We start from the raw sequence: 12,994 nt of genomic DNA, 5'->3' as shown, positions 1-12,994 counted from the left end.
CTGCCAAAGATAGGATGTGTGTGGGGTGGGAGTCAAGTTTATGGACTTACCTTGACTTCCGTGTTTTCCGCCAGTGGTTCAGAGGCCATATCTGACACAGGAGCCCGGCCTAGTCGTGACCAACTTCCCACAACTGGTGTGGGACTTAAATAAACTTGGGCGCTCCCACCTCAAATCTTTTGAGGTGTGAGTTAGGCCTAAGGTTATTTATATTTTTCTCCACGTTTGGGTCCCTAGTTTTTCCGCTTCATAGCTTGATGATCGTTGGTTTGCTCTTTTGAAGGAGATGGCCTCCCCTCGCCATCAATTTTAGTTTTGTCTGGTTTATCCGTATCCACTGTTTGGGAATTTGTTTGGTTTTCCACAGGGGGGTAATTTGATAAGTGCACGTCCCTCTGGTATAGCCTATGGTTATGGTTGTTATGCCTGGATTGTTTAGTGGTTATGGTAGTTTGCAAATTCTTGCATATCTTCCGCGCAGAGTAGCAGCAGTGCAGGTGTCGATTTTCGACAGTTGCCCTATTTTCCGGCCTACCATTTGTAGGATTTCGCCTTTTGTGGATAACTCTAGTAATCTCACCCATATTGTTGTTGTCATGATTTTAGCACTTGAAGCCGCGAAATTAGGTTCCCATTTGAATAGAAAGAGAAAATGGCTATTGATGAACCAAGGTCCCTCATGTAGGGCCTTATGCTTGTTTTCCTCCTCTTTAAATTTAACTATGCATAAATTATAGCCTAGGTCAAGTAGGGTTGGATTCTCAGTAGGTTTCCATAGGTCTATGATTTTGGTCTTTAGGTAGAGTGGTGTTCTTTTCCCAACAGTTAGATAATAAAAGAGAAACACCATGACTGGTAAAGATGTAGTTTATCTTGGTCAGTTAGAGATATTGCATCAAAGCATTCCTCTAGACATTGCTCATTACTTCCAGTGGTAAGTGCTTACATAACCCTGACTTTTGGTTAGAATTTGGCTAAAGGAGGGCTCGTTGTTGATAGCCGTCTCGTTTCCATCTAGAGGATCAGGAGGTTGGGGGAAGGATGTTTTCTTAGCAGGTTGAACTGGTGAGGCCATAGCTTTGGGTTGCACAAAGTGGTACATTGGGATTAGAAAGTGTTCTCTCACTCTAGATATGTCAGACATGCTTCTTTCATTTACACAATTGGCAGGGAAAAATTTATACGTTGATATGAACACTTTCAACAAAGCTTAAATGAAATGAAGACCCCGAGAAATACAATTTATCCACGACAAAGGACCCCCCAAAAATTCTATCCATCTACTCAATGATTCTTCTCCACCATGGCTGCTGAATTGGCCATAAACGACCACGCAAATCAACGGATTTTGAAAAGAAACTCTTACCTTCCACAACTGAATTTATTCCGAAAAACGAAAACATTGGCCAAAAAAACCATAATAGCTGTAAGCCGTCAATCATCAACCAAAAATAAGTACTATGAAATTCTAGTAAATTTCAAATTTTTGACCCTCTTTATTCCCAACTATCACATACCACCGCCAACACTTCCCTTACATATGCATTTCTCTGTGTATGTTCATGAGCATCTGTGTAGATTGCTCTCCCACCACTTAATGGTGAAACTAGTGGTGTCCTATGCAAATGCTTCCCGTTGCTGTATTGGTAGCTCCAAATCAGGTTCAAATGATGTCAGGGGAGAAAAATACTCATCTACCATGTCATTCGTCACATGTTCCAAGCTTGGAGGATCCCACTGCATGTTTTACCAACAGTTTAGGTAATTCTAACACTGACACTAGCATGTTCTAAGAACTGAACTATGAATAGTTGAAACAAATCTCCAGAAAATGGTATCAGACATACAACTTGCTCCACAAGAATATATTATTCACTTTCGACTATTTGTGGCTATAATAAAAGATTCCAGTTATGCATCAACCACTACCAAATACTACCATCACATGCCACTAACCTTTATCTTTAATCAATGATTTCGAGAAAATGATTCTCCACGTAATTTGTTTCTATGAACATACATCATACCAACTGAAGTGCCAAAAAAGATGGTTTACCTTGGGGGAAAGATCTTTATCCAACATCCGTGCTCGAACCCCCTGTAAGAAGACATAGATACAGTTATATGCAGCTTCTCCTGATTGAACCAGATTCAAGAAACATGCTGTACCTCACAGTAGTCACGAGTAATACGTCCAAAGAATGCTTGTAATGTCATCCGATATTCACGAATAATGCACTGGTCAAGAGTTTGAAATCTACCTTCACGTATCTGGTAAAAAAGAAAGCGCACTTTGTGGAGTGTCATCCTACAATAAGGGGGGGAGGGGGGGGGGGTGTGGTGTTAAGGGAATGTTGCAGATATAGATGTTCAAAAGTAACTTACTGATCGCAAGGAAACCTTCAAGCTCAATGGCGAGACCTCTCTTAGTCTCTTCAGTGTTGAAATGCACCAGGCATCTGCTGTTTTGGCTGCCTCACTTTCCTAAAGAGGTATGCTAAAAAAAATTTTAGAGAACAAGTGAAGAAATTTACACCGTGCGTGTATTGCCAGGAAATAGAACTACTGTCCTGCAGAGACTATTTTGAATACTTGTGCTAGCTTGGACGGCTGTGGTATTAAATCCAAAAATACCTATGAATTGTATGTATATGCTTAGTTGTCCAGACAAAGGTGAGATGTAGATATCTATCATGTACACTGACAAAGCCTCCGTTTTTGGAATTCTGCTAGTTAAGTTCTCATCCTTTAAAATTTTGACATAAAAATGATAATATTATTGATCAGAAACAGTTTCATATCTTTTCAAGAGCTTTTGCATTGCACAATAGGATGACATTTTTTTTACAGAAACAAAATGTAAAGGTTACATGCTTACCAGAGAATCAATGATTTCCTCCACCGTCTCATGGCAGAAACATCTATCAAGTGTTTCAATCCTACACAAGACAGACAAGGCGAACTAATAAAAACATCAGATATAGTCTGGTATTCAGCAGAAACCACACAGAAGGAGAACAGGTATATAAACAAAATGTTCTCTGAAAACTAAAGGAAAACCACAATTATAGGTGAAAGCATTGAGGCTTAATCCAAAACCATCAGCCTGTAGAATTCATACTACGCAAATAGCATAATTTTTATGAATCGGGACTTAAGGCAAGCAAGGTGTTAAGTTGGACAGCAGGTGAACCTGGGTGATGGAGCACTTCAATTGCCATAGATGCAGAAGAATGATAACATAGAGAGCTCAAGTCGCTCTGAAGAGTTCTAAAGAAGTAACTAATAATCCAAAACAATTTAATTTTGAACAGTATTTCTTTTATAAAGATTGCATAGGGCATACTCTCCAATAAGCATGTTTACGTATCACTAAAAAGATGCAGCCATATGTAGTGAATGCCACATATTGAAATCTTATTGAAATTTATTATAAAAAGAAGCCAAAACAATATCTAGAAGGCAGAGAACAACTCAAAATAGGTTAGTGCACAAAGCATTATGAGAACTAGAAGCATGAAAAGTTCAGGGTCCATTGACTGGTGCAAGTTAAATGGTTTCTACAACAAGAGGGAGGACAGGATCGATTTTCTAAAGAAGCTTTACAAAACCCAGCCCTCTCCCCATCATGGAAGCTCAAACGGTATGGATCTCTAATTTGAAAGTGCTGCACAAGATAAGCAGTACCTCTGAAGTACACTCATTTGATCTGGATGGACAACATCTCCAAACTTCGCAAGGGAACTTCCAATGACAGAAGGGTCGTCCGTCATAAGCTTTCCGAGTTGTTCCTCGATTAAGGGAAGCCTCTGAGAGGATTGGAAAGGAGAAAGGCAATATTGTCAGAGACAGATATCAGGTAATCTTAATAATTCTACAGAAACTAGAGAACTTAAGATTCAATGGAAAGAACTGACTTCGGTGAGAGAGTAGTGTGTAGCAAGACCACAGGACATCATTTCCGATCCACTGAGCTTGTCTCCTGTTAGGGCCAGGTACTCTCCTGAAAATACAGGACATAATCAGCTCCTTAGCAACTAATATTACTCGTTGTGACAAATCCTGAAACAGGGGGAGCCACCGTACACACAGCAATACGATGGCATTGCATAGTATCATGTATATGAATTTGCTTCGAAGCCGTTTGGATATGATTTGATACCATGAGATGAAATCATATTTGGACATGCAATTTGGATTTCTTAAGTTGTATTTTTTCTAATAGACATAAAAACCCCACAAGTTGTGAAAACTATCAAAACTTTATCAATTCTTATACAATCTTACCTAATGAGCAAGTCATAGTTCATAATAAAATTAATAAGCTACTCGAAGGCCTTTTCTAAAAAATACAATATCAATTGATCAAACTTTAGTTCAATAAAAAGGAATCCATGAATAGTAATGTAACTACTCTTTAATATAATCCTCCCACATGGTACGAAGTTGATGAGGTTGGTAAATAGTTGGTGAGAGTAATTGTTAAAAATATCTACCAACTTACGGGTTTTTAAAAAAAATATAAACTTATGGGTCAAGTTCTACATTTAAAAATTTTGAAATCATGATTTGAAATCCCAAATCATGCCATTATGGATGATTTGGGATTTCATCTCATGAGATGAAATCGCATGTCCAAACGCTGATTTCATCTCATGACATGAAATCGCACGCCTATTTAGTATAGAAATAGTACTCATGATGCTATGGAGTATGTATCTCAATACACCGTCGTAGCGTTAGTAAATCTAAAGAAGAATTGTTAGCTGCAGTTCATTGTTTTAGAATTCCTTTCCTTCTTTTTCTTTAAAAGAGCCACCAACCAAAAGAGTTTCCTGCATCAAGAGACCGGGGGATAACAGATAACAAAAAAAACACAAAGGTGGAGCTGTTATGTGAGATAACAAGAGACATCTTAAAACCTGAAGAGTTGAGAACATATTCTTTTTTCATATGATAGACCACGTAAAGAAATCCAATCGCATCCAAGCTCTCCTCGCTTCCTTTTCCCATCTTCTGTCCAGATGACCACTACCGCACCCCCTTCCATTACATCCTCCTCCTCCTCTTCTTTGTTCCAATGAGCATAGCATCACTAGAATGCCATCCTCTTCAACTTTCACTCCTTTCAACGTCAGCAACACAGTTTTCACATCACTCCAATATTTTCAACATTTCGTGTCCAAAAATGTGACTCAGATGAGGACACAAGTACACAGAAATGTCAAGGGATCAACTTGTTTTCTTTAAAGAGATGGACATAAGAGTCAATAATGTTGGGAACATGTCCAGAACATGTGACTTAGGCATATGTAAGACAAGTCTGACAGCTTTCTCTGCATGCTTGTGGTTATCAGGGAAAGGCTTCATCAGAACAACTGACAACAACATGAAACCATGCACTTCCCTGATTTAGGGTAATCACACCTCTCCTACAGAAAACTCCAATGAGGATTTGACACTCTGTGGTGTATTTTGCTACTTAGATCACTAGAAGATGTCCAAAGAAGATGGTTTTTTTAGCATGAGCTTTTCAGTCTGGGAACTGAGTTGATTCCTGATAACTAGCTGCTAACAAATTTAACACTATTTGGATCCACATAACATCAAAAATATGACTGCTCTTGCCCACTAAATTGGAATTTGCCACAGCATTACCTAAATAACCAGGTAGGTGTGAGAGGTAAAATGATGCACCAGCATCTGGATGGAAACCAATCAACGTTTCAGGATTGGAAAAAACCTGCAGTTATCAAAGCACTATTTTAATTAACCAGAAGCCCATAAAGGAAGCTATATAAGGAACCTCTCTACATGCTTTTCGCAAGGATTAAGTCAATACATTCACTTTAACTATCACCTATCCAACGGTCCAAATTTAGTAGACCTCTTTTGACTTTTGGATCAAGCAAATATCATGTTTATGCAAAATTCTCACAAAAGAATATCACTATGGAAAATCACAAGTTAGATCAATAACCCGAGCACTCTGGTTCAAATAAGAAGTCCAAAGGTCAATCATGGAAAATTTGTTTTAAAGCCTATCATGAATATAACTTTACTACATGCATGAAAAATGATGAGTGAATAGGAGCGGATAATAAAAGTGAATCCATAATTAGATAACTGAGGAGAGAGAGTGAAGTGGCTATAAAAAGGGGGCGAAGGAGATTGTCATCGTTACAACCAACAGGTGTTATGGCATAAGATTTGCAACTTTATCTACAGATAAGAAAAGAAAATAGTTGAGCATACAGCAACGCAAAACATAAGGTACCTCAATTCGATATATATCAGATGACATTTAATAGATAGGAGTAAGAGGCAAAGTGAACAAATAAAGCGGACTTCAATGGAACATGTCTTCTTTTGATCCTAAGAAGAAAAGATACATTAGAAATTTCTGTTTCCTTTGTCAAGGTTTATCCTTGTTATGGAATCCAAATCTCTTTATGTCGAGTGAAAACTCTGAGGGACGATTTTGTTCAAATATTTAGGAAAATTAAGAAACGATTGAGACTGTTCAACAACATGAAAATGGCAATCTGGAGTTAAACTAGCCAGGCACCTATCAACTAGTCACATAGGCACTCCCAGTAGGTAGCATACGACACAGTCAAAAGCTACTTAAACTTAATGTATTAAAATGTGGTCAATTAAATGGTAGAGATAAAAAAGAACAGTCGTTTACGGTACGTGTTAAGTTTGGATGTGTAGTATTCAACACGGGTACGTCACACTTTGTGCTAGTTTGCAGAGTATTTTGAAGAATCTGCACAAAGTATTCACACCATGATTGCACCCGTTGGACAGAGGTACGTCAAAGAAAATTAAAGATACTTAAAGGAACAAAATTGCACAAGGACAGATATATTACAGTTTTTTCAGTCGCAATACGGAATGTTCCAGGGATTGAAATTGCAGCTCCACCACCCATTGTGATCCCATTTAGAAGAGCTACCTGCATGAGAATCAACTGAGTCCTTTAATTGCAAGAAACTCTTGTCCTATTCAACGTTGTATTGGAGCAGTTCGAGTCTCACTGCCACCCATTATTAAAAAAGAATTTCACATGCTTAGCCCATGAAAAAGAATTAGGCTCACACGTGCGGAGGCGTGTTGAAGACATAATTAAGTACATAAAGGTTTACTCTCGCTAATAGCTTAAACTTTTAGATGAGATGGTCACATACTTCAACATGACTCATTATCCTCTTCCTGTTTCCCTCCATGTTACCGAACATAGTATTAATCCGTGTTTTATGTTTAAACAGGTAAACATATGAATCTTTGCATGATCCTATTAGATTCGGAGAGAGCACAGAGAGAGTACAATGGCCAGGATAACTAGAGTTAAGCAGTTGGAGTTAAGCCGAATAATTTAAATTTCTAATAGAGTCTGTTTTCCACTGACTAATGCCTTCTTACTCAAAAGGAACTGAAAGTGTAATGAGTACCAAACTGCTAAATTTTTCACTATTCCAGTCTATGCGACAGTGGGAAGGAGAAGCCAATGAGAGGAACCAAGAGACCATGGTTAATTCTGTCATAGGCATATTTCTTAAGAACTACTCCCTCTGTCCCAATTTATGTGATACACTTTCCTTTTTAGTCTATCCCAAAAAGAATGATACATTTCTATATTTAGAAATAATTTAACTTAAAACTTCCCCTTTTACACTTACTGAAATGATTTAGAGTCACACAAATATCTATAGCTTGTTTTAGACCACAAGTTTCAAAGTCTCCATTTATTTCTTAAACTCCGTGCCTAGTCAAACTATATCACATAAATTGGGACAGAGGGAGTATATAGTTTCAGCACTTCCAGATGTTTTAATGCAGTAACCCATGAAAGCAAATTGAAGTGGTTAAAACCTTGCTCAGCAATCATTTAGGTTCTTTAAAGACTAGCACACTAACCATTATACTGGCAGTTAAAAAGGAAAATAACTATCCACTTGTACTCTTGTAGAGACTGCTGCCTTTTAGAAGCAGTATCTTCCAGACTTGGACCTTGGATGCAGAAGGCTCTTTACCTGCATCTTCATAGAATCTCAGAGTTTCTAAGCTTTTCTCATTATTGAGAAAAGGTAACAAAGGAGGAGAAATTGGTATAAGAAGCGGTGGATAGACCTACTAAAACTTCTTCTTTAGTTGTCAGCAACCTGTTTTAAGTTCCAGGGCATAAAAGACATCAATGCTATGGTTGCTCAACTAGATCATAATGGTGGCTGAAGATGTGTGACATGCAGGTTATAGGGATTTGTTCTATTGGAGACCAGTATCTCAGCTGGAACTTGGGACCTAGGGTACGACAGGAGGGACGTCCAAACATTACAGAAATTTCTGATATCTATTATCTGGAGAAAGAAAAATAAAAAAGAAACTCACCTGTGGTTTCAAGTATGCGCCAATAATATATGCAAGACTATATATTTTCTGATAAAGTTCTTTACATTCATCAATGTTGCCTACATAATACAATGAAAAGAGAAAGATCTATCAGGGAAAGAAGAGTTACTGCAATTTAGTAACAATACTGTAGAAGGTTCCCTACAACATCCGGGCAACAATTAGCGCAAAAATCTGATATATAATGATTCATGATATACGCATATATCATGGTTACGCACACAACTAAACAGACGGCTTCTAACTAAAAGCTGAAGTACCAAAAGTGAAGCAGCGAAAAAATCAACATTCTTCAAACAGTCAAAAGAAGAAGATGCATGAATGGTTACTTGTGAAGAGCATAAGACAGGAAATACATCTCCTGTACACGTTAAACTGAATAAAATTTGCATTTAAATTTAGATTTTTGGCATCCAAGCCCAACAATGGGAAGTGTTAGGAGATGTCAAAATTTGCCAGTTCTTATCCCATGTTATATTTCTTCTTTGTTTTCTAAATTAACCACGACCTGCGGACTAGCTAGCACACACCATGACCATTCTACTGAGAACCTATGCCCTCCCTCCAGTACAAGTTCAGGATAACTATGTCCACCAAGGCTTATACCATATTAAGTTCAATATGTATTGAATACAAAAACAGCAACAACAACAACTACATACCAAATGTATTGCCACAGGTGGGGTATTGGGAGGGTTGAGTGTACGCATACCTTACCCCTATCTCGTGGAGATAGGGAGGTTGTTTCTAAAATACCATCGGGTCAAGTAACACATAACAAGGCAGTTTGAAAAAGGCAATCAAGAAGTAAAAAAAGGCATAGCAAATAAGACTTGCAAATAATAGGGACATATTGAATATATAATTCAAATATAAGAAATCAGTTCATAATTGATTTCCAGGACAATAAACAGAAAATCATTTTGAGACCTTTAATGTTATGGAGTGGGTTTGTGATTAGAGGAGATGGATTCAAATACCATTTTTTCAGAGGGCAGCAACAACTAATAGGAGGAGAAACTTCATAGGGTCTATGTTAGTGGGTGAGGGGATTTACGAGGGAAAAGAGGAGGTAAGGGGGTGACAGTGAATTTTTATGAACGCTTATATAGAGAGGAAGTGAATTGGAGATCGAAGTTGGGAGGGCCAGTGTTTAGCAAATAGGTTATAAGATGGAGCAGTTGCAAAGGGCGATTGACGAAGAGAGGTGAGGGAGGCGGTGGAGAGATGTGCAATTGATAAGGTCCTGGAGCCGGATGTTCAGCATGGCTTTCTTCCAATAATGCATACCACAGACGACGGTTTAGTTTTTGTGATGCTGACATTAGTCAGCTGGATTATTTTAGATGTGTTATTACACGGTTCCAGACAGTGCTATGCATTCTTAGGTACATCAAATGTTCACCTAGACATATGTTATATGAGGATAGCGGACATGCAAATACTATTGGATATGTTGACTCAAAATGACAGGATTTCCTTTGGACAGACGATCCACCAAGGGTACTATGTTTTAACTGGAGGAAATATAATTTGGAAAAGCAAAAAGCAAGATGTAGTAGCTAGATCGAGCACAAAGGCAGACTACCAAGCAATGGGTTTGGCTACATGCGAGCTAATATGGCTAAAACAACTTAATGTGCCCCTACCATTGATCCATGACAATCACGCTGAATATACAGTGCTTCAAACCCAGTGTTTCATGACAGAACAAAATATATACAAGTAGAGTTGTCATTTTACTCAACAAAAGATTTGAGTCGGGGTGCATTGCTACAAATTTTGTCAAATCGAATGATCAGTTAGCAGATATTCTTACAAAGTGGCGCGGTAACTCCAAATTTGAATATATTTTTGGCAAGTTGAGAGCAAACAATATGTATGCTCCAACTTGAGTAAGAAAGTTAAAGAATTAGGAAATTCTTAATGGCAAGAGCTCATTCGTTGTAAACATGGTAATCAAGTAATTTCATACCCACTTCTTCTCTTCTCTCATTCTTTAAAAACATTATGAAGTTTGACCTAAGAAGGTCTGGATTGTGTCATACAAAGTGGTGAGAGGGAACAGCAGTTTTACCTTTCTTTATCATATTATAAGTATTTATAACATCACCACCAGCACAAAATGCACGGCCCTTCCCCTTTCAGAAGTTGAAAAAAATTTATCACTCAACGGCAAGATGAATGTATACACGGATATAAATTTTAACTAATTACCTTCAATACCACGAACCCCACATCAGGATCTTCTTCCCATCTTCTGTACAACTGCAACAATCTAGAAACCTGTATACAAGAATAACAATTGAGTCATTCACTGAGAAGAAAAACAACAGTTCTCTCATTAATAAGTCCAAACCGTTGAGTCTTTTTTGAGAAGCGATAATGGTCAAAAACACACCTGAACTATAACTTTTTTCGGGTTTCACCCAAAATATCAGTTGTTCCCTTTTCCTACCTGAACTATAACCATCCATCTATGTATTAAAACACTACACCTAGTTGAATAGATGGTGAGAATTCAGATAGGAAAAAAGAAATGCTTATGGTCGGCTGTTTTAATACATAGATGGTGATAATTTAGGTGAGAAAAGGGAACAACCGATAGTTGCAGCGAAAAAGTGATAGTTCAGGTGTGTTTTTGATCATTAACTCTTTTGAGAAAGAGCGAATAGAGCATATGAATAAATTGAAAAGAATAGAATATAGATGCACAATTTGAAGGTAAGAAACTAACAGTGGAATAATTGAGAGAATTAAGCACAGAGGGCCTGTTGAGAATAACAGTCCTATTACAACCTTTCCCCTCAACTAACACCTGAAACAGTAAAAGTCAAGAACATCACTGCATAAAGAGTTAAAAAAAGGTGTAGTGTTAAAGTAATTGAAGGTGCTTACTGGATCAACAATGACATCTACGTTGGATAGAGTACAAAGGCTTCTGCTTCTGTAAACCAAAGGACGTAATTGGAATAATGATTTCAATCTCTGCATTTCTCTCTATGTTTCAAAGGAGGCAGAGACAAACTTCCCAATTTTAGTATATTCTGCCCTTTTTAAAATCTAACTTATGGACAGCTGCAGCATTTTTTTGTTTTTTTAACTTGCCTTTATTGACCTGACATTTTTCTAAGAAACTGCTCCCTAACAAACAACAACAACAACAGCAACATTCAAAGGTCATGCCGGGGGTAGAGAGGGTTGTTTCCGTTAGACAAGAAATTACTTCCTCTATCCTACCTTATATTGATACGAAAAGAGTTGTTACTTATAATATTTTTCGTATAGTAAATTAATTTAATCTAATGTATCTTCAAAGATTAATTAAATTATCTCTCGCGAAGCAAAACATGATAACTTATATGGACGGAGGAAATATTTATTAAGGGTTTGTTTTATTAAATTATTTTTATTAATTATGCTTTAAAAATTTAATTAATCACTAATATTTTATATAATTATTTAATGATAAGGATAATATTGAAAAGAATAATAAATCTATTTTGATTTGCTAAAAACAAATAAAAAAGTCTATTTATTTCTAGTATGCGTGACAAGTAAAACGAAGAAAGCGCGTTACAAGTTACTTTGTTCTAAAATGTTGATTGCTTTATATTTGCGCGTGGGCTCTAAGCCCTTTTTCTTTATGGAAACAACTCAGCATTGGACATGTAAATCTGAATTTAGAATAGTGCTTTGATATATTTTTTGAGTATTAAATATTGATATTAGTGTTCAAATATTGATCGACATATGATAACCAAACACCAAGAAATAATTTTCTTCTTTTTGATGGACATAGGATAATCAAACACCAAGAAATAATTTATTTTTCATAAGACATTTTCACCAAACCAAATGCACGTTTTTTAAATTCAACTTAAATAAACTTTGATCGGCATTTTAAAATATACATTTCACTAATTTGTACATATCTTTTTATGATGATGGCCTCCACTTTCTCCATCCTCCCACTAATACAGATGTTGAATTACTTTCTCAACCAAAATTCATGTGGATCGGAAGAATTCACAAACTTTTTTTTTGCATTTGCTTTGATTCGGACCCGAGTTTCACGTGGTCTGCCATCTGAGTTCATTAAACTCTAGACCACAATTTTGGGTGCTAGAACACATCATATTTTTCGTGTATTTTTTATCATCTAAATTTTAATTTGTGAAAAAGTAAATAGATCTTATTTAAGCTACTAAAGTTAGTTCAGTTCTTGATTCTAAGGGGAAAATACCAACGAGTAGTATAAGATTAAATTGTACGGTTTGCCCTTCAAATGGTTCAAAATCGAACTTATGGATAATGCGGCATAAGTTTTTTAGAGGTGCGATACATAACTTGTGTGATATTATGATGCGAAATTTTAAACTTATACTTTGCAAAGAAAAAAAAAAATCCTCCGTCTCAACTTATATGATACTCTTTCCTTTTTAGTCAGTCTAAAAAAAAAATGACACGCTTCTATTTATATTTAGTAGTAACAATTTAACTTTACAATGCTCATTTACCATTAATGAAATAATTTACAGTCACACAAATATCTATGACTCAATTTATATCTCAAATT

At 36.7% G+C, this 12,994-nt stretch overlaps 1 protein-coding gene across 4 annotated transcripts; it reads right to left on the bottom strand.

Moving 5' to 3' along the window:
- Nucleotides 1-1,367: 1,367 nt before the first annotated feature.
- LOC132606421 (3-hydroxyisobutyryl-CoA hydrolase-like protein 1, mitochondrial) lies at nt 1,368-11,645 on the bottom strand. 4 transcript variants are annotated; one of them, XM_060319911.1, is made up of 14 exons: nt 11,314-11,640; nt 11,153-11,233; nt 10,633-10,701; nt 10,493-10,556; nt 8,395-8,474; nt 6,878-6,961; nt 5,659-5,743; nt 3,918-4,003; nt 3,688-3,809; nt 2,879-2,939; nt 2,386-2,484; nt 2,170-2,271; nt 2,057-2,098; nt 1,368-1,737 (listed from the first exon to the last, which is right to left on the bottom strand). In XM_060319911.1, the coding sequence occupies exons 1-14, from the start codon at nt 11,407-11,409 to the stop codon at nt 1,618-1,620; spliced, it is 1,191 nt and encodes a 396-aa protein (XP_060175894.1). In that variant the 5' UTR covers nt 11,410-11,640; the 3' UTR covers nt 1,368-1,617. The 4 variants fall into 4 exon arrangements, 3 of the variants coding, with proteins under 3 accessions (XP_060175894.1, XP_060175895.1, XP_060175896.1); XR_009569870.1 differs by lacking the exons at nt 1,368-1,737; nt 2,057-2,098 and adding an exon at nt 2,635-2,746 and having other exon boundaries at nt 2,386-2,497; nt 11,314-11,644; XM_060319912.1 differs by lacking the exons at nt 8,395-8,474; nt 10,493-10,556 and having other exon boundaries at nt 11,314-11,641.
- Nucleotides 11,646-12,994: the final 1,349 nt, after the last annotated feature.

Source organism: Lycium barbarum, chromosome 8 (assembly GCF_019175385.1).
Source record: "Lycium barbarum isolate Lr01 chromosome 8, ASM1917538v2, whole genome shotgun sequence".
Taxonomy (NCBI): domain Eukaryota; kingdom Viridiplantae; phylum Streptophyta; class Magnoliopsida; order Solanales; family Solanaceae; genus Lycium; species Lycium barbarum.
This window is presented reverse-complemented; position numbering and strand designations above follow the sequence as displayed.